The sequence below is a fragment of the Formica exsecta genome, unplaced genomic scaffold (genome assembly GCF_003651465.1).
Source record: "Formica exsecta isolate Colony F162 unplaced genomic scaffold, ASM365146v1 scaffold14, whole genome shotgun sequence".
NCBI lineage: Eukaryota > Metazoa > Arthropoda > Insecta > Hymenoptera > Formicidae > Formica > Formica exsecta.
This window is the reverse complement of record NW_021848729.1, coordinates 225,156-247,118: the sequence shown is the minus strand read 5'-3', so window position 1 is coordinate 247,118 and position 21,963 is coordinate 225,156. Positions and strand designations below refer to the sequence as shown.

The 21,963-nt window shown below is 39.7% G+C and overlaps 1 protein-coding gene across 4 annotated transcripts in view; it reads right to left on the bottom strand.

Annotated features, from left to right (window-relative positions):
- Positions 1-21,963, bottom strand: part of LOC115246178 (uncharacterized protein KIAA1522-like) — a 312,320-nt gene that overhangs the window by 141,221 nt on the left and 149,136 nt on the right. For 3 of the 4 annotated variants that reach the window (XM_029824830.1, XM_029824832.1, XM_029824833.1), the window contains exon 3: positions 19,303-19,356. In XM_029824830.1, coding sequence (XP_029680690.1) covers positions 19,303-19,356 — 54 coding nt within the window. Of the gene's footprint in view, positions 1-19,302; positions 19,357-20,560; positions 20,724-21,963 lie in introns of all 4 variants that reach the window. The other variant, XM_029824834.1, reaches the window with a different exon arrangement.

The window sequence follows — 21,963 nt, the reverse complement described above, 5'->3', positions numbered from 1 at the left end:
CACAAGTAAGCGGAGTGGCACTTAGGTTGGTGCACCTGCCGCGAGAGTAATGGGAGCGAGGAAAGAGAGAGGGAAGAACCTGACCACCTGACCACACTGCTCTGCCTTAGTAGGCACGACACACAAGTAAGCGGAGTGGCACTTAGGTTGGTGCACCTGCCGCGAGAGTCCGCGCCGTAATGGGAGCGGGGCAACGGGCGGCAGGTAGGCAGGCCCACAGCTCGTCAACCTGCAGAGAAGGGGAATCAGTCACATGGCGAGTGCCCCGCGCTGCCTGCAAAAGAGGTGGTAGTCGGAGTAGATGGTGGTGGATGAACGAAGGTGGTGATGCTGGCGACGACGGCGCCGGTAGTGGTGGTGGTGATAGCGGTGGTGGTGGCAGTAGTGGGTCGCGATAGAAAACAGGAGTAAGAATCATCGGAATCCTCGAGAGGAGAGCCGACTGTCGGTGTAACCTGTCGCGACGATCAGTGTCGGCATGGTAATTCCGTTCGGGAAAAATTCGAGATGATTTTCTCGTAGAACGTCGACGACGAGATGAGTATGAAGAGGGAAAGCATCCAAATAAGCTTCAGCGATTCTTATTCGAGATACACAGCCCGGTGACAACTGTCAGATGCAGAGAACAAAAAACGATGCATAAAGATTTAAAATAAAGATTTATATACAATAGATAAACGTTGCTTATCACGAGAGAGAACATCAGATATGAATAATTTAATATAAATAAATAAATAAAGAGAACATGACATATTGTGTGTTCTCCGAATAAAATAGGAAATACAAAAGAGATTATAAATGGAAACTCGCGAAGGGAGAAATTAGCCATTTGAATAAGTAACTGGCTTGAAAAACAAATAATCCCATAAAAAACCGTGATAGCGATTGAAGCCAAGATGGAAAAAAATGAAGTGGACTATTACTTTCCATTATTTATAACGTGGAAACATTTAGCAAACATTATTATCAGAACAACATGGAGCCGCACCATCTTTCTTGCGTGCCCCGACTACCGATTATGGTTCACCGGGATATTCTGTGCACGAATGCCATATTTGGATCCTTTTACGAGATAGAACGGAAGAGCACCCGTTGAATTCCCGAGATCGTCAGTAGTACTTGACAGTAGATTGCACCGCGAAGCGTCTCTTCCCAGCACGTCGCTCAATGTCCAGCTATCAATGCTACGTCTTCCTTTGCTTCTGCGACTGACCGAGGCTCGTATAGTAGTCTAGGTGGACACTACGTCAAGGTTGAACGAGACGCGAACACTTTGTTTGCTTGTATGCCATAGTTCTTAAAGGATCGCTCGTAAAACAATATCATCGTCCTACGTCGGCTCCTGGGCAACCTAGTGCAACCGTTTTCCTTATAGTTCGACTTTGCTGTGTTATATGTTTTATCGCGATTCTAAATACGAATTTTAAAAGAATGGGAAAAAATAATTTATTGTTTATTTGTAAATAAAAGTAACAATTTTTGGCATATTGTGTATATCATTTTAAGAAATTATTATTCTCACTTAATTCCTTGAGCTTGCGTCATAAGTAATCTTATCGGAACTGTTGTCTATGTCTGGGTTAACTGTGATAACTTTAATTATACAATATTTTGTGTTATATTCTTTCAAGCGTGAGATATCAATTATCAATATATCGTCTACGCTTTATTTCATTGCAATTGACATAATATTCTCACTCTTAAACTTTTTTGCGATATTAATAATCTCTAAATTGTTTTAATGAAAATCCTCTTGCTATTCCGACTTGTATTAATCGGATCCTATCCATGCACTTAAATTAACACTAATTACACGGTATCCTATGGTAATCCACGGTAATCCTATAACATCATCGAGCACATATATCTCCGAGATTATTCTAAAAACGTCGCCTTCAAATATTCGAACATGTTCCTATATCGCAGTGGGGTAACTAACGTACAAAGTAGTGAGCAGCGCGCCGAGATGAGAGCTTGTTAGGTTAATCATTATATTGTTTCGCGAGGGGCGAGACGCTGGCTTTAACCAACGAGTAGTAGTAGTTCACCCCGGCTTCGAGATGTACCATCAAAGACGATATATCGCGCCCGATATATATCACTCGAGAGAGCTGCTTCTCTCTCTCTCTCTCTCTCTCTCTCTCTGCGTCGGCTTATTATACGTATGTATATGTATATCTCTGTACGTACGCGTTGCCCGGAGGCTGCGCTCCGAGCTCCTCGTTTAGATATCCGCTCCGCGAGATTATTCGAGCGAACGACGCACAGCTCGTCGAAACAGAATCCCGATGTACGGGGTGCATTATATTGGTATCCCCTATCTGGCGTCGATCGCCGAGCTTCCGCAGGTAGCGATTACCACCTCGGCCATTTTCCTTCCCGGAGAACTATCGGCGATTAAACGGTCCGTCGACCTCCTCCGCATCGCGCCATGCGCAACTGGATGTATTAATCGTTCAGCTGGATCGATACGACCTGTCCTTGCGCACCGGACTGACGTCCATCAGCCCACTCGCGGGAATTAATTAGTGCGCGATGCCGTTCGGCCGGTTACAAATTTCACGATCGGCTGGACGTAACGATATGAAACGAGTAACATAAAACTTGCGATCAATATATTCGTCTCTGATCTTTTTATAATTTGTATATATATATTTCAAAAATGCAATAAAAAATCTTTTATCTTTGGAGTAAAAAGCAATCGATAAATATTGCATATTTTTCTTTAATACTAGTGAGCTCTCAGCGAGAAATAGAATTTTATTTTTTTTTGCAAGTAAACGCACATGCAACATAAAATCTTTTTCTGTTAAGACCATCTTGAGAATTAATTATGAATAATTGACTGCTATACATCTTACATTCTCACAACTCGTTCAAATAATTTAATATTACAGAAAGGGTAGAGAGACAATCTCACGTTATACAAATGTTATACAAATCTACTTTCCCGAGCGATAAATGACAGGAAATCTAACTTTAACGCCACATAAATCTCGAGATATCATATTCATGACATAAGGCATCTCGTGTTTTCGAAACGCCAGTTTTCCCAATCGCGACACGCTAGTTAAATGCAGGACTCCATCTAGTCGTGGTTCATCTTCAGAGACGAAGTAACCGGTGGCGTTCATGAATACGTGTTCATTATTTATGAGCAACGCCTCTCGGCATCAACTGGACCGGCCTCTCTATCTACCGGTAGGCACCCGGGAGAGGAAGGCAACCGGATAACGTATTACGTCTTCATATTTTTTTCCCCTCGTGCACGCCCGCTAATTAAAGGTGCCCCGCCAAGGATTTGCCCCGATGATTTAGCGGCGATGCTGCGCCGACCTGATAAGATGGGACAGGTTGATAATGAGGCTTCTTTTGGTATATCGAGAGCCGGATCGAGTTCTAGTAGACTACATCTCCCCCTTATAATATTCCTTATAACTTCTGGCTACCGCTAGATCAAGTTTATCATACTCGTCTCGCGCGCGCTGTGCGTGTCATACAAGAATTTTATATCGACGATGCAACGCATTGCACCCATCAGATTAAATAAGGACATATTTGCGAAAATGAATAAAATAGCATCTTACGTATAGAAACAAGTTATTACCGAGATCTGCAATGTTATCATTATATGTGCAAAAATATTACGTGAAATTGATCAGTTACAGGATTCTCTAACGTCTTAGCGACGATTATCGTTGTCGTTAGCGAGCGATAGCCTATAAGAGTTGCGCTTTTCTCCAGGATTGTCCTTGCCATTGGCTGTCGCTAGTTAACGATATCGAAAACCATCGATAGCAAGTCACTGAATCCCATCACAGATATAAATATTGTTATTATATGCAAATATGGATTCGAGAGCTTTATGATTTATTACAACACATAAACGTTATTTTTACATACAATTCGAGATAGTTCCTGACATCTATTGATGGAACAGTTATGCCTATTCGATCGAAAAGCGTTGTGATCCGTGCCAAGCATTCGCGGCATCATCGGGATCTCAGCCGCGCCGAGGGATCTCGACGAGGAGGAAAAAAAAGAGCAACTCGCGGCATTCCCCTTTCTCATTACAGTATGCCGGATCAAAAGAGCTCATATTTCATAGACTTGTTCTGGCGTGCCGCACGAGAACCCCTCCGATGGTGCCTCCGCTCGCGCGCGCGCGCGCGTACACGGAGAAGTTACGGTCCCGTTGAATGGAGAAATTTACGTTCGTCAGCAAAACGAGGACCGAAGGGGGGAACGATGACGATGGCGAACGCGAGGTGGACGCCGACACCGGTGCTCGATGATGATTTCGACGATTTAATTGAAATGTCCAGCCGGCACTAAAACCTCCCCACCGGGCTTCTCTCTCGCGCCATGTATATCTATGTATATCTCTCCTCTGCCGCTACTTTTCGTACTCTCTCGATGATTATTCCTGCGAACCCTCTCGAAAAACATCTTAGTATTTTTTAAATGGAGCTGACATCGTTAAACTTGCCGTTGCTGATGAAATCGATGAGATTTTAAGCATGTGTCTTATCTTAAAAAAGACATTTCCGAAAAACCATAAAACTGAAATTAATCATAATGTTTTTAGCAGAATATGTAAATTAGAAAGCATATTCTTTTAAATTCCGCGAAACTACTCGTAAGTTTTAAAGGGATTGGTTTATGGGGAAACATGCATATCGCAATCAATCGGCTCCAATATTTTACTATAAAATTAATTTTGATAAATGTTGTCATAAAAAGGAGCGGTTTCGTCGCCTCTGGATTCTCGATATATATTGATAAATTCGAGAGTCAATCAGAAATGAAGCGGGCAGAAACGATACAGACACGTGTCTCCATAAGAGAGGCGTAAAAACGATGACGGACGGCTTTACGAAATTTTTATTATGATGTATGCCAGTAACATAAACACACGGAACGAACGTTCCCTAATGAGCCGTGCGAATGAATCGTATATATCGACATCGAGATTGCCTCCAGAATTCATTAGCTGCCGCGGCCGATTTACTCATCAAACGGCTGTCCGCGAATCGTCTTCTCTCGACGCAGGAAATCTCGGAGCAAACGAACTGTCGGAGAGAATCGATCAATATCTCCTTGAGCTACGTACTCTTTTTATCGATTTTCTCTTACTCGTTCCGTTTTTTCGATCGATCGTTAATTGAAAGGAATGGCATGGAATTTGCTATTTTCAACGACTCATCGTCCGCGATATGTCTATCGTCCGTATAATTATCCATAATTCGAACTCATTCCGTGTTATTACAGTACATCTATCCGTACAGTGTATCTACAGTATAATCGTCAACATCAAGCTAGCAGTAGAGTTGACATTGATGTTAGATTTCTAATTCAAAATGTTTTGTATAAAGAATTATGATTGAAATAGTGAAAGAATTTCTAGAAATAATTAATATTCTTCATCTATCATATATAATGTTAATAAATACAATATATTTTAAATTAAAATATTAAATGTTATATATAAACGACCTTATATCCTTTTTATTGCAAAGATAGCTTAAAAGCTTAAATCAAACTTATCAAACATATTAAATCAAACATAGTAAATCAATATTGCACATTTAACTCGCATATAAAATATGCAGTAATGATACCCAATTACAATCAATAAATTAAGAGACTCTCGAGATTTTCGTCGAAAAACTGTGTTTGCGCCGATTAATATCGCTGGCCGCCGCGATACGATAAACGAGATGATAGATACGAACACGCACGATTATACGCGCGAGGTTACGGCGCGAGATACCGATGAATCAGCGATGGTAAAGGTCAGACGGAACGTGAACGTGCACTTGAAAGGTCAAGGAAAGATGCAGGTGTCGAATGGCTGCATCGGCAAAAAAATTTATATAAGCAGAACGGTCGATCATGCCAACTGAAATCCAATCGCTTTGAAAATCCTTCCAGATGGCTCTCTGATGAGTTCACGCAAATATTTAACTACATAGTAAAATGAATGAACTTAAAATTACAACAATTGATACACGTGTTAGATTTTTATTGTATCAGCCTTAGGTGGTTCTTTTTTCGTGCCAAATATTATTGCTTTCTAAATGTTTTACTGTTTATTATTAATCGTACAAAAACAAAATAAAATCATTTGATAGATAATTTAATTGACAAATTCTATTTTAAAAAATGTGAAAAATTTTACATTTGAACAAATATGGTGATTTAATATTTCTACGAGAGACTTGAGATAATTACCACATTGTGTTATTTTGAACAATTATAAAATATATTATGTGACAATGCCTTTCTGTGAAAATAAATATCACGATGAGGCGAGTTATGTCCGCGCTGATGAGATACAAATATCATCGGGTCATGTCCTTTGACGCTTGAAATCCAATTTACGGTACGATTTGGCATTAATATTCCACCAGGCGTTCCGTGGATTCGCATGACATAGCACGCTCTTCATTTTCGTTTATCATCCGCGAGTGTTGATGCACGGAAATTTGGAACCTAATGTAATCCAATAATTTATTCGGCAGCAAAGCGAGGGAACGCGCGCGGAGAGCGTGGGTAGGAATGTAAAATCCTCCAATTTAGGCCGGTAATTTATATGGTGATGTCGAGAGACGCGCCGTGTCCGGCAGAAGCGTCAAATTCTCTCTTCTCGCGTGATGTTTAGATCGATAATTTATACGCGTTTGACGCGAAACGACGGAAATTTAAGACCAAAAAACGAGCAGGTTTATTCCAAAAAATTCAGGATGAAACGTGATCCGGCACATATTAGTATAATTAAAATTGTTAAATTATACTCCATATTTTACAACGAGCGGAAAACGAGAACTTGAACGTGAATTAAGTAATGACAAAAGTATAAAAAATAAATTTATTAATTATTAAAAATCTATTAACATAAACATATTTTTTGTCGCGTAAAGAACGGGATTCTTCTAATCAAACTCAGATTCAGTCAGTATAATATCGAACTTTTACCACAAGATTCTGAACGTACCAAAAATTCTTGAAAAGATTGACGATGTGGGAAATCATGCGATACATATAACCGCCAAGAAGAAAAGAGCAATGGAAAGCGCGCGGAGGGTGGTGAGCGAGTGAGAGGGCAAGAGGATAGAGGGTACGCCATGCAATGCACAAAGTGCAATTTCATAATTTTTGCCTCGTAAAATCCGAGCAATGAGCGACGTAAAAATGAATAACTGGAGGAGCGTTCACCCGCGGAACAGACCACCATCTCCTCCTTCGGCCCCCTCGATCGCCAAGCTCCTCTCGCTCGCACCGGGAGGCGACCAAACCGTCAGTGGTAGTTGCTCTGTTCCGTGGCCCCCGTTAGCAAAGTCGGACCGATTTTTATCTTCCGGATGGAATAGATTACCTTTATTTACGAGCAATCTGCGCTATGGGCAAATTGTTTAGGAACGAGTGAGGGTCGCTTATTTAAAAGCCGTAAACTATTCAATACGTGGACGAACTTAAATCGTCCGGATAAAAGTGCACACAGAAAAATATTATTCTATTGCTAAATAAAATGATTACTCAGTTTACTTTACTTCTTTTAAGTAACAGTTATCTTTAACAAAGAATATTCTCTTAATAATAGTCTTAAAATAGACTTGTCACAAATTTTAGAAATACTCATTATCATGTACTCAAAAAAAGTAAATATTTTCTTTTGAAGAATATTATAAAATTTTATCGAAGAAAAGTCAGATATGGTTAATTTAATGTAAGAAAATTTATTAGATCAGAAAAATTTAATGTATTTCTTTCAATTATTTAATTTAATATTCTTGATTGAAATATTAAATTTATTAGGATTTAGAATATATTTTGAATAAATTTGATGCTTATGATGAACTTATGAAATACTTGAAACAAGTAATATTTACTTGTATATAGTATGTATTTTTCTGTGTGTGTGAGAATAGGAAAACGGCAAAAAAACTCTGTGATAATTTCACTCTCGACGAGATAAATCTCCAAAATGATCGACGACAAATTCTTATATAAGCTGTGATTTTCCCTATGTTTGTTTGAAAAATATGATAGAGCATTAAAAATTGATGTGATAAATATTTATAGTACCTATAATTAATGAATATTTGCTCCAGATATAAGATAAATCATGCTTATGTTTCAATTGTATAAAAACATTTCTACTTTTCGATGGAGTCCTTTTCAGAACAATATTAAACGAACGTTTAATCTCCAAAGCAGCATTTTCCGCTCGAGAACATTGATCAAGTATGTACTACTCGCTATTACAATGTTAATGAAATGAGAACCAGATCGGAGTTTACGTCGAGTAGACATGTCTCTCGCGAGCTTCGAGAAAATAAGCTTGTTGAATGTAATCCGTCAAAAAAACAAAACAAAAGCGGAGTCAAACAGATAAATATCACACGTAGAAAGAGAGAGTTCGATAAAAAGATTGTTTAGCATACATATCTCTATCTCTCTTCGACACATTATTACGATTCTAAATAACATAAAAGCCAACAACAACAATGTAATGGCGTAATGACGAATAATATTTCGGAAATAAAATCTGAAGATGCTTCACATTTTAGATGAAGATACTGGTCATCGTAGCATTCACTTTTCTTAAATCTTGATTGAAGTAACAACCGAACGAGAATTCGAGCCGAACAAGGATATCTTGAGCTGAACGTTGCAAGGACGAATGTTAGAAAAATTTCTGTTGCAGATGTGTCATATGATAATTTCATAGTTTTAGGTCAATTAATAAATGAATTTTTATCGCTATCAATTGATCATATCGCAAGTCGAACTATTGTCAAAAGGAGCACGACGGAAGTTCAATTGGACCCAAGTAAGTTTTAAAAAAATGAAATACAATTAAGGAAATCAGAAAGAGGCGTAACGCCGTAAAATGCGAGACGCGCGAAATGCTACATATCGACACTCGCGAACTGCACCCAGGATTAATAATGCCGGCGTGCCGGCTGTCGAGAGCGGAGGAGAGAGAGAGAGAGAGAGAAAGAGAAATGAAAGAAGAGAGATGATGAAGAAGAAGCAGAAGAGGACGATGAAGAAGAAGAAGAAGAAGAAGAAGGAAAGGAGAGGTAAAAGGTAGAGAAGAGCAACAAGCGGTACAGCCTCGGGTGCCGGGCGGGGCTCAGATGTTTATCCCGGTCGACCTCTCTTCCCCCTTGGCCCCCCAGTGCCCCTCTTCGTGCTCCCCGATATGCCCCCTTCACCTCCGGTTCTTGCGGAGAAGGAGCGCGCCCTCGGCAATCCAGTGTTGCGGAGCGTTGCATCTACGTTATGCGTGCTCTTGTTGCTCGGATGCACTCACAGTGGCGTCGCAATCGTCTCCGTTCTCTCCGACAGACGGAAATATGACAGGCTCGATTGCACGGACAAAGGTCACCGATATTCCGCCATGCATTATACATTTTAAAATCGAGAGATTAATAACTAGATAAAAATTTGATTAATATATATTTGATAAAAAATTAAAATTTAATAAATTAGCGGATATTATTTGTGAATATATATTGCTTCATTAGTGTATTATATATAGAATATACTATATAATTCTCTTCTATATATACTTAAATAATACTTTTCATAAAAGCACCCACATAAATCTTTTTATTAAAACGCAGACATACTAATCCTATTATTTACGTAACTTGAAGAAGTCCAAAATTAACACAACATTTTTGTCGTCGCTATTAAAAGAGTGCTAATTAATCCCAAATAAGAATTAAGATAATATCGAACGTGTTTTAGGATTATTTTGGGGTGTTAAAAATTGTCGGAGAAGAAGGTCAGTTCGAAAAACTTGGGCGTGATATCGCGGTGAATGAGGTAGAATAGTTCGGTTCGACAACCGTATCGATCGTAATCGAAACGACCGGGAAGAAGAGGCGAGGAGGCTGAGGTCTTCGGCTTGTGACGAGGCGTCGGACAGTCGGCGCTTGCAAAAAATCAACGTTAATCAGACACTTCGTATCGCCTGTACTCAGCTCCCGGTGAGCCGAGCGCGATCTAGCTCACAGCAGGTTCTTCGCGGCAAAAAATCGATGAATGAACTTATGCCGGAGCGGATGCTTCGCGCTCGAGTTGACCGACGACGGCGGTTTTACGAGTGTCCATCACGCATATCTTCATCATTATTTGTTAAAACTTGCGCGATGTTTTTTGTATCTTGTATACTTCATCTAAATTAAAACATTATATAAAGTGCGTTATATAAATTAAAATAATTCAAAAGAAAAATAAAAATCATTAACATATTATTGTATGTATTTTATATCCGTAAAATTAATCGCGTTCAAGTATAATAATTTAACAAAAATAATTGTTTAGTGTATATATTTTCTCTTTATACTTCTTGAGATAAACAAGATATTTCGAGTGTTATCATTAATTGTTATCACCATCTAATCACTTTATTTTCTCTTTTTGTATCAAAATTAAATTCTATCAAATAAATTATTCTCCTTCGAGAACAGTAGTTCTCTGATTCCCCATGCATATGGATGACCCGCAATTATCGCTTTGCAATTAACTTCAACTATCACGAGTTAATCTCTCCTTCCTGCATCTTTTATTTTGCCTTTCTTGTTGTAATCCCTCGGTACTAATACAATAACACAATTATTCATCATCGTTGGCGATTCGAATCCGCGCGGACCAACGCAGCGATCGACCGATCTATCGATCAATGACAACACCGTCGCATACAGACGCAAACGAATCGAAGCTAATCATCCGCCAACACCGTGTGCGCGACGACCACATCGAGATAAGGGTCCCGGGCGAGTTCGAGACGAGCTACGATACTCGGCCTGTACTCTCTCCTACAGATTCGTCCGTACGATGGTTTCATCGAGCACGTATACCGCTGATGACGCACTTCCGGCCAAGTGAACCCTCGCGGTGGCCCCTGTGATAATTCCGGAGGATCGAGAGAGGAGCGAGAGAGAGATTCATCCACCGTGACTCCGTGGCCCCGTGACGACCCCGAAGAGATGTTTGCTCTTGTTGCGGTGCTATGCGCCGTAGCGACCGGCGGCTGTATGAAAGTACAAGAAGAAGAAGAAAAAGAAGAAGAAGAAGATGAAGAAGGGAAGAAGGAAAAGGAAAAGACCAAGGAGAGGAAGAGAAGAGGAAGGCGAAAGAAAATCGAGAGATTAATAACTAGATAAAAATTTGATTAATATATATTTGATAAAAAATTAAAATTTAATAAATTAGCGGATATTATTTGTGAATATATATTGCTTCATTAGTGTATTATATATAGAATATACTATATAATTCTCTTCTATATATACTTAAATAATACTTTTCATAAAAGCACCCACATAAATCTTTTTATTAAAACGCAGACATACTAATCCTATTATTTACGTAACTTGAAGAAGTCCAAAATTAACACAACATTTTTGTCGTCGCTATTAAAAGAGTGCTAATTAATCCCAAATAAGAATTAAGATAATATCGAACGTGTTTTAGGATTATTTTGGGGTGTTAAAAATTGTCGGAGAAGAAGGTCAGTTCGAAAAACTTGGGCGTGATATCGCGGTGAATGAGGTAGAATAGTTCGGTTCGACAACCGTATCGATCGTAATCGAAACGACCGGGAAGAAGAGGCGAGGAGGCTGAGGTCTTCGGCTTGTGACGAGGCGTCGGACAGTCGGCGCTTGCAAAAAATCAACGTTAATCAGACACTTCGTATCGCCTGTACTCAGCTCCCGGTGAGCCGAGCGCGATCTAGCTCACAGCAGGTTCTTCGCGGCAAAAAATCGATGAATGAACTTATGCCGGAGCGGATGCTTCGCGCTCGAGTTGACCGACGACGGCGGTTTTACGAGTGTCCATCACGCATATCTTCATCATTATTTGTTAAAACTTGCGCGATGTTTTTTGTATCTTGTATACTTCATCTAAATTAAAACATTATATAAAGTGCGTTATATAAATTAAAATAATTCAAAAGAAAAATAAAAATCATTAACATATTATTGTATGTATTTTATATCCGTAAAATTAATCGCGTTCAAGTATAATAATTTAACAAAAATAATTGTTTAGTGTATATATTTTCTCTTTATACTTCTTGAGATAAACAAGATATTTCGAGTGGTATCATTAATTGTTATCACCATCTAATCACTTTATTTTCTCTTTTTGTATCAAAATTAAATTCTATCAAATAAATTATTCTCCTTCGAGAACAGTAGTTCTCTGATTCCCCATGCATATGGATGACCCGCAATTATCGCTTTGCAATTAACTTCAACTATCACGAGTTAATCTCTCCTTCCTGCATCTTTTATTTTGCCTTTCTTGTTGTAATCCCTCGGTACTAATACAATAACACAATTATTCATCATCGTTGGCGATTCGAATCCGCGCGGACCAACGCAGCGATCGACCGATCTATCGATCAATGACAACACCGTCGCATACAGACGCAAACGAATCGAAGCTAATCATCCGCCAACACCGTGTGCGCGACGACCACATCGAGATAAGGGTCCCGGGCGAGTTCGAGACGAGCTACGATACTCGGCCTGTACTCTCTCCTACAGATTCGTCCGTACGATGGTTTCATCGAGCACGTATACCGCTGATGACGCACTTCCGGCCAAGTGAACCCTCGCGGTGGCCCCTGTGATAATTCCGGAGGATCGAGAGAGGAGCGAGAGAGAGATTCATCCACCGTGACTCCGTGGCCCCGTGACGACCCCGAAGAGATGTTTGCTCTTGTTGCGGTGCTATGCGCCGTAGCGACCGGCGGCTGTATGAAAGTACAAGAAGAAGAAGAAGAAGAAGAAGAAGAAGGAGATGAAGAAGGGAAGAAGGAAAAGGAAAAGACCAAGGAGAGGAAGAGAAGAGGAAGGCGAAAGAGGATCAAGGAAGAGCAGCGAAGGGAGCAAGAAGTCGACGCGGTGATGAGGTGGGGCAAGGTGGGAGGGGGAGGAGAGAAGGTGGAAGACGGGTCTTGATCCAACGCCTAGCCTCCGAAGGAGCTCGCTCGGGCGCCCGATGGTAGCGATTCGCTCATCATTGTAATTACTTCGCGAGGATGTACCAGTATATTGGATCATTATCGACCGCTCCATATCTACCACCTAGCCCATAAGTATAGACTTATGCTCCCGGTGTCCGAACGGTAATCTCCTTTCTCTCGCTCTCTTTCTCTTTCTTTCTTCCTTTCTTTCTCGATCGTATACGCACGTTGCGCGAGCGCGCACGTATACGAAAGTGCGTGTGCGAGAGGACACGCATCGAAAGGGAAGCGAACAGAAGGGCAGGAAACGCGATCGGGGCACGTACCAGCTAACGACTCGTTCCTACGGCTCTCTGATCAAACAATCGCGGCAACCGGGGCAACTTTCTAAAGGATCTTCGCGAGTATCGGAGGGGGATACTCCTGGCTTCTCGCGAGCATTCGTTTTCGCGGTGGGCGATGACAGTGGCGTAAGCGGATGAGCGATGTTGATAAATTTGGTAATATTTTACCCATCACGTCCTTTAAGCTTCGTACACATTTCTGCGTTCCCCGGTTATATCAAGAGAAAGATTAAATTATGATATAATAAAAATATATACACAACAAAAATTTTAAAAAATCCATTTATAAAAATATGTATAAAAATTTCATATATATTTTCTATTCGTATACAAAAAAAAAAAATTATTTTGCGCATTCTAAAACATATATATGCTTCGCATATTTAATCTTAGAATATTGCTATTTGTAGTCAACTCTATATAATTCGGATTTTATTTTAGGAAGTGATAAAATACACATAAAATTTTTATATAAAATATTAAAAGACAGAAAGAGAGAGAATAAAATTGTTAATTGCAACAGATAAAGTGCGCATCGCATTCAAGTCTACGCGAGTATAATATATTCGTGTTGCAATAAGTATATGCTGCGCACCGGAAGCGACCGGCTGTACCGTAGCTGATCGATTAAAGAATATAGTGCAGTAATTATCATTAAGCAGTGATCTATGAGCTATAAAACAGGATTATAACTGCACACTTTTATTGAGAAAAAAGAAACTCTTATGCCTTTAATATCCTGTTAGGATCTACATAGACCAAGGTTCTAATTTTAACAAATAGAATTGTATCTTTATTAAATTTTCTGTTTTTTTATTTAATTAATAATTTTTTTATTTAATATTATAAATATTAATGCTCGAAATATCAAGTAAATATAATTAATATTAATATAATTAATATAATCAATATGTTTTTAAATTTTATTGAGATTTTCAATCAAAAAATGGCTTTAGATAATTAATTAGTTTCAATGAATTTATAAAAAGTATATATGATATATATGTGCATTGATCGTTTGTGGACTTGTAAAAGGAAATCCGTTTTCGCAAGTTTGCCTAGCCTAGAAGGAAGTATTAATCGTGAGAAATATAATTATAACAGAATAGAGTATGTATTGTGTATAATCGGAAATGCTCGATTATACGGCCTTTTGATATATTAATGAATATTACGGCGCAATTATTACGATAATTTATCAACTACAAATTGTGAATGTGTGAATGTAATATTTAGTTAAACATTAATTTCAAGAAAAAAATTATTTTATATATATGTATGCAGTTTAATAAACAGTTCCCTTAATCCTTTTTATACAAATAAACAAGTTAAAAGATAAATGGCTCGCATACTTGCTAAAAATTCATTCCGCGTCAGAGAATCTTTAACCCTTTGAAATTTGATCGCTTCTCAACTCGTGTGATGCGATCACGAAAAGGAGAATAGTCTTCCACTCGAGCGATAATCGCCGATATGTAGTCAATATGTATCAGCATATTTCGAAGAGAATGCATCGGTGTCTTCTTTCTAACGACTTTGTATAATTTGCTTGACTTCTTTATATCAGGTCTACCGGAAAGTTCTGTCCGTTTTTGGAATAAAACAAAATACAAATTTTTATTACCGTCAATAAACTTTATTAAATAATGTAATTGCCATTATTCGGAGAAGTGTCAGCAACTTTATTAAATAATGTAATTGCCATTATTATTAATGATTTCTTGCCAGCGTGAGGGCAATTTGTATATCCCTTTTTCGAAAAATGTTTTATCTTTTGATGCGAAAAATTGAACCAGTGCTTGTTTGATATCTTCTTCATTTTTTAATTTTTTGCCCCTCAAAAAATTTTGTAAGGACAAAAACAAGTGATAGTCGGTGGGTGCTAAGTCCGGGGAATATGGTGGATGCGACAGAATTTTCCAGCCTAGTTCTGCAATTTTTTGACGAGTATCCAAAGCAGCATGTGGCCTGGCATTATCATGATGCAGTATGATGTTCTTCCTATTGAACATCGGCGGCCTCTTTTCTTGGACTGCTGTATTTAAATTATCCAGTTGCTGACAATACTTCTCCGAATAATGGCAATTACATTATTTAATAAAGTTTATTGACGGTAATAAAAATTTGTATTTTGTTTTATTCCAAAAACGGACAGAACTTTCCGGCAGACCTAATATTACGCGGATCTTTGCTCCTCGGATAGAAACAAAGAAACAGAAATCCTAGCAAACGCATACGTGAGAAAATCACGATAACAAAAAAAATATGTATTAAATCTAAAATCGAATTTGCATCAAGTTAAAGCTTCATAAAAAATAATGTTGACAAACTTAACAAAGCGTTGAATTTAAAAGAATCTATTATACATCCAGATGATATGATTTCCATAAAATATAGGAATCATCATCTTACGCGATTCGTTAAATATAAATAAATATATTGATAATATACCGATATTAATTACTTCAAGTTAAATGCATATACAAAGATTTTTAACAATCTCGTTTATCCATTTAGTATCTCGAAAAAGAAAAAATAAGCACATAGCAAGCATTCCCGCATTCCGTGGGATTTGCCAAGCTCGCGCGACCCGGCACGACCGTTAGAGACCGGAATCCGAATCGAGGATCTAAATCCTGCAGGCCGCGTCAGGATCGATCCGGGACGCGCAACGGGAGCCCGCGCGCGAAGGAAGGAACGGGAGCGTATCGAAAGATGCAGGCTTCGATAATCCTTGAGGGTAGGTAGGTAGGTCGGTACATCGTGCTCGCCGAGTCTTGCCTATCGTGGTGAAGGCGCTCGACGGAGGCATCTTTTCTCTCCTTCCCCCTCAATCTTCAATCTCTCTTTCTCTCAACATCATCGCCTTCGTCTCGCGGACCGGCCGGGCCGGCCGACCTACGTGAAGATGCTCAGGTGTAAAACCGTTGATTGCCACGGCGCGGTATTTTCTCTTTGTACGGCGATGGTAGCGGTGGGCGTGCCGGGCACGACCGAAGGGAGACGGCCAAGGCCTCCTCATCGCGCGCTACCGCGATTATGTTTATTATACTTCGGCACACGCGTGTGCGCGCGCGTACGTGCGCGTACTTACACGCGTCCCCCGCTGTTCGCGCGCGGTCCAGCCAGCATCCTCGTCGTGAACGAGAGAATACGTAGGGTGGCCGTGCTGTTCCGTTCCATGGTAGGAATGAATGACGACGGCTACCGCGAAGACGACCGTTTTCCAGACGCGACTTTGTTTAGAGCCTCCGCGGAGGCGACGGTCTCGCCTGATGTCAAGAGGGATCACGCCTGATCGCGCGCGGGTTTAGAGGATCGGTCGCGATAGCGTAGGATTAACTCCTCGTACTCGACTAACGACACATGCGGAGGAAGAGATTTACGAGAGAAACACAAAAGCGAGTCAACTATAGCGCAGACTAATTAATTATAATGATTCGAATTTTAATGTGGTTTTATAAGACAATGAGATATATGCAAATCTGAGAGTCGTTCTATCTCACTTTTTGCGTTATGTACATTATAATAAATATAAAAAAAAAATATATATTTATTCCTTACATCAAAATTTTAATACATCTCAGGTATTTCTGATTTTTTTAAAAATCAGCAGCGATAACAGAACTTGCATATCACATTCATCAACAAGCCAGAAGAAACAAGAATATATCAATGAATATTATTAATATTATTAAAAGTAACACCGGTATATATACTCGAGGCGACTCGCTAATTATCCGGCATATCCCCTCGTGATATTTCGAAGGGAGATCAATCATTGCGGTTCATTACGATGACGGTAAGGATCTTTACTCCCGTCATCGACAATGACGCGCGCGCATATGACACTTGAGCGACTCGCCGTCGCCGAAGATGAGGCCGCGTTAGAATTCCATCGAGATGGAGCCTTGACATTTCGTGGCCTGGAATCGACCGGCATAATTGATCGGCCTCCGCGGCTCCCATTCGATGAACGATCGCGCTATCCATTCCGTCCGGTACGATTACAATGATCAATCGTGCCGTACGACCTCGCGATGGAACGCGGCCGCGTTGAACTAGATTCTTTCGCAGAACGAGAAAGAAGTATAGGGGACTGATTAAATTTGACCCTTAGGGAGGCTTCAAATTACGCGACGCCGAATGACAGCGGTGGGAGAACAGAAGGCGCAAATTATAGAAGTAAAATCATGCAAGTAATGGAAAGTGATCAATGACATTTTAACTCGATACTCAATTACATACTCTTTACTTAATACTTGTGTCTAATATTGTATTGTATTATTATTTAATATTAAATATAATTTTAATATATAAATGCCTTTTGAAAAGAAATAAAGATAAATATATATAATAATGGAAAATATATTATAGGTGTAAATATTTTTTCATTATTTATATATAATTTCATAATTTAAATACAAAATTATCAAGCGAACAGAAATATCATTTAAAATGCAAAATCCACACGTGAGTTATTTAATAATAATGTTATATGCCATACTTTTTACAATACAGCTGTAATATTCTTTTTAATTTGCCGTTTTTCAAACAGCATCGACGTGAATTTGAAAGGTGACGAGAAAAACACCCACAATTTTCACGTAAAGCTGGCGGTACCTATTATTACTACAAATGCCCCTACACAATGCGTTCTAAGTAAACGAACGTGTAGCACGACAAATAATATAAGTTCGGCGCAAACAAATGCCACGAGTGCTGCAATTTTCTATCTTTAACTACTGACAGTATCTTAAAGCCACGTGTGCAAACGTACCAATAACGATCGCTCGCGCGTACTAAAAATTTTATAGCGTCGCGTTTATCGGCACGAAAATAGCGTCGGCGAAATCTTGTTTAACAAAATAATGACTACGATTATTCTACTTTACATTCTCCCGTTGTGTAGCGCACAAACGATACTCCCTCGCAAGTGTGGGAGCCGTTTCGCCCCGCGGCAATTTACTAGAAGTAATCGTCGATCAAGAAGAGTTATAACTACCGGATTGTCAGCTACTCGCTAGCATTAAAAGCGCGTTTTTCAGACGCTACAGCGGCGGCTAGTACGTTACAAATAGTCAACGTTTACGGGACCTAATTGCCCATCTATCATAGCCCGTGTATTGTAAATGTTGAATTTCTCACATACTTTGAATTTAAAGTACTTTACGAAGAGACTGAAAATTATTATCATGTATATTTCATTAGTTATGTAGTTAACGCGAAAAAAAAAAAGATAATAGGCATTTATATTATGTCTCGCTAAAATATAATTGAACGCGCTCTTATGCAACTAGGAAATACATGGACATAATTTAAAGTAGCACGAATCCAGAAAATCTGTCGTATCTTCTCGTGACTGAAGACGATTGCGTGCGACTCTCATGTCGCTTCTCTCCGCCTTTTCTTCTACCTTTCTCTCTCCATCTCTTTCTCTTTCTTTCTCATGAGCTAATAAAACTTGTCTAATCCTATGCGACGCCCAGGGTGCAAGCGTATAGGAAAAGTGGCTCGCGTGGTTCGTGTCTCGACTCGTTCAATTTACATAAACACGTACTCATTGATTGCCAGACCAGATTGTCCGGGCGTTATTACTTCCACGACCGGTTAACTTCACCGCAGGACCGCGAATAATCGTTAAGACCTAATCGCTTCGCTACGCACGTAGCACCGACCTAGCCCGATAGATACGCCCGGTGCGTAAAGTTAACTTCGTCGGCTCCCGCGTAATCGCTCGAATCAGTGGACTGATGATTTTCACTTCCGACATTCGAGAAACGACGGTTATCACGTTACTTCGCTTAACGTCAGAATCCTATAGTTATCGCAACGGATTATCGCGACGGAAGAAACAGCACATCGTCGACAAATAGGTTGAGAATTATGCAGATTGCATAACGATATTTAATACTACACATACAGGAAAAGCACAGCAGGTATCACACATAGATAAGTACTCACCGAAATGATACGAAAACGAGCCTCCACCGTCAGAATAGCCGTTCTTCTCGGATCCTGAAAATACATAGGAAACGTTAGAACAGAAAATATAATTGTATATTCAAACTTCTTCAACTTCTGCAATCTTTCATTTTAATCCAACTCTGTAATCTTTTTAGGATCAGAATTTTATATTATTTCTTTCCGATTTCTCTCATTAATCTAATTTTTCTCATCTCTTGTATACGAGATAACTAATCGAGAGCTCCCTCTAAAAGGGGATGGAACGCGCATCGATCGATCGATCGATCAGCGAGTACCACGTGCATCGCGAATACTAGATGCTAGTTCGGAGCACCACCCACGAAGCGGCTACTTAGCATGCACGACCAGCCAGGAGGTACCTACCTACTTATCTGACAGGGTTAACTAATACAGCTTCCACCGATCGCGCGCGGTCTCTTGATTAGAAATACGTCGATAAATCAAAGAAAGGAGCGATGCGCGAGAGAGTACTGTGCGCGCCAGAGATAACTGTGGAGAAGGAAGACGAAGAAAGGAAAAGGAAGAGGAAAAAGGATGGAGACGCGGAACACAACATTCCATGTAATTGTCCCGCTTATATGCTTATATACGAGGTAAACGACGATAAATATATGCAATGATGGTTAAGTGGTTGTTAAACTTGAAAGATTGCAAAATTTAACGAATAAATCATCGATTCATATCTATTAAAATTATTTAAATTAATTCGTTATTTTTTTATTATTGATACTTATCATAAACTTATCTTTCATAGATATTGAAATATATTTTCATAATTTCATAATTCAATTTCAATTTTGTACTTTTCAAGTATTATAGCAACATAAGAGAATTAATTTATTATATGATCCTTCATTATGACATAAACACTTTAACGTTTCTTCAGACCATCTTACTACACGATATTTCTCCACGACAGATATATGCTGATGATTCTGTTATATGCACCCGCGCTTCATGCAAGCAGCGTTTCGCGCGGCTGTAACGAGATAATTAAATGAATATAATCAACGATAAATGCGCACTGCCTCTGCGAATCGTCCTTTAATTGGACGTTACGCCTATCAAAGCACGTTGCTTCCGCTGCAGCGCGGATGCTGCGCGCCGCTGCATCGAGTTTGCGGGAAGAAAAAGATCTGAAAATCTTTAATCTTGTCCGCTATGCGAACTTTGCAGCCAAGAGAATAGAAAAACAGCGAGAAAAATTAAAATTGCATTAGTAGAGTTTTCTTACCTCCGTATCGGTCTGGTCGGAAACCGAAATCCCAATCGAGGCGGAACATGTTTGTCAAAGATGTAATGTCGTTTTACACTGATCGCTTCACTCTTATTCGAAATAAAATTAGTCACCGAAATATCGTAAGATTTTTCTAGACGAATAAGTTTAATTAAGGTCACTGAAATAACAATATAATCTCTCAATATCTTCAAGATTTACATAAGAATTTTTATACATAAAATAACTTTGACACCCCAACTCTTGAAAATTTTTTATATTATTGCATTTGTTGTGCCTCTGAGAAGGCACGGAGATTTTTGAGGATCGTTGGCGAAATAAGAACTGGAAAGTTTGGGATCGACCAGGGAACGGGGTTGCTTTTGTTAATAAATTCAACTGCCCTGTATAATTTAACGATTGTGACTATCTGTCGCTCGTTAGCGGTGGGTGGTTTTATTACCTCCTTTTCGATTAGTTTTCGGAGGGGATAGCTTAGCAACAGGACCATATGCGGTCGTTTCGGATGAGAAGGCCCAGATGCAAGCTAAGGAAGTTCAAAATCGAATTTCTTTGCTTGCATTTCTGGAGTGTCATTCTTCAATCTTTCGCGATCGCGTAGCCTCCGCTCGCTCTGTCAGCGTTTTGCGCTCGTAACACTATACGTCTTCTTCAGTTTCGAGTTATAGTCGAAAGGCATGTTTTATTAAATATTATTAAATAATATTTAATAATTAATAATTAATAAAATTATAATAATTTGGTCATAGTCATTTTGGCCTATAACACATTAAAATAACTATATAAAATAAAATTATCTGTATATAATTTGCACATATGTGTCTTATATATAATCGAAAAAGTCAGAGATTCATTTAGCAATAACGGCAACAATTTCACGGCGATAGTTGCTGACACAGGTCATTTTCTTGCCTTTTCCACCGTTATATACTTGGTCGCGGTGGATGTGCGCATAATCATCCGCGCGGCCTGGAAAGGCCGCCGACGCGAGCGCGAGCGTCAGCGGGCGAGATTCCGCTCGTTCTTACACGGCGAGAGAGGCCATAGATTACGGTTTTATGCCGCGATGAAACTATCTCTAGGCTAGGCGCGGCCTGGCACGTTCGTTCGCCTGCCTAGGCCGACGAAAAGGAAAAAGCCACCGCAGATTTCCCTCGCACCTCTTAGCGGAACCGTTCAGCCGCGGCGGCGAGCTACGCTCCGCAGGTTCCATTGACGGCGCGGCGGTTTCGAGCCTAAGGCCTGAGGCCGTGGTTGCGTTTCTTTATCACGATGGTTTTGCCACTTCGCCGCTAGAAAGGAACGCGGCCTCGCGCACTTACCAGCGGATCATAAAACATGCCGTATCCGTACTATTCGTGCCATAGGTCTTGCCCACATTCGTGGTAAAAGATCGGAAG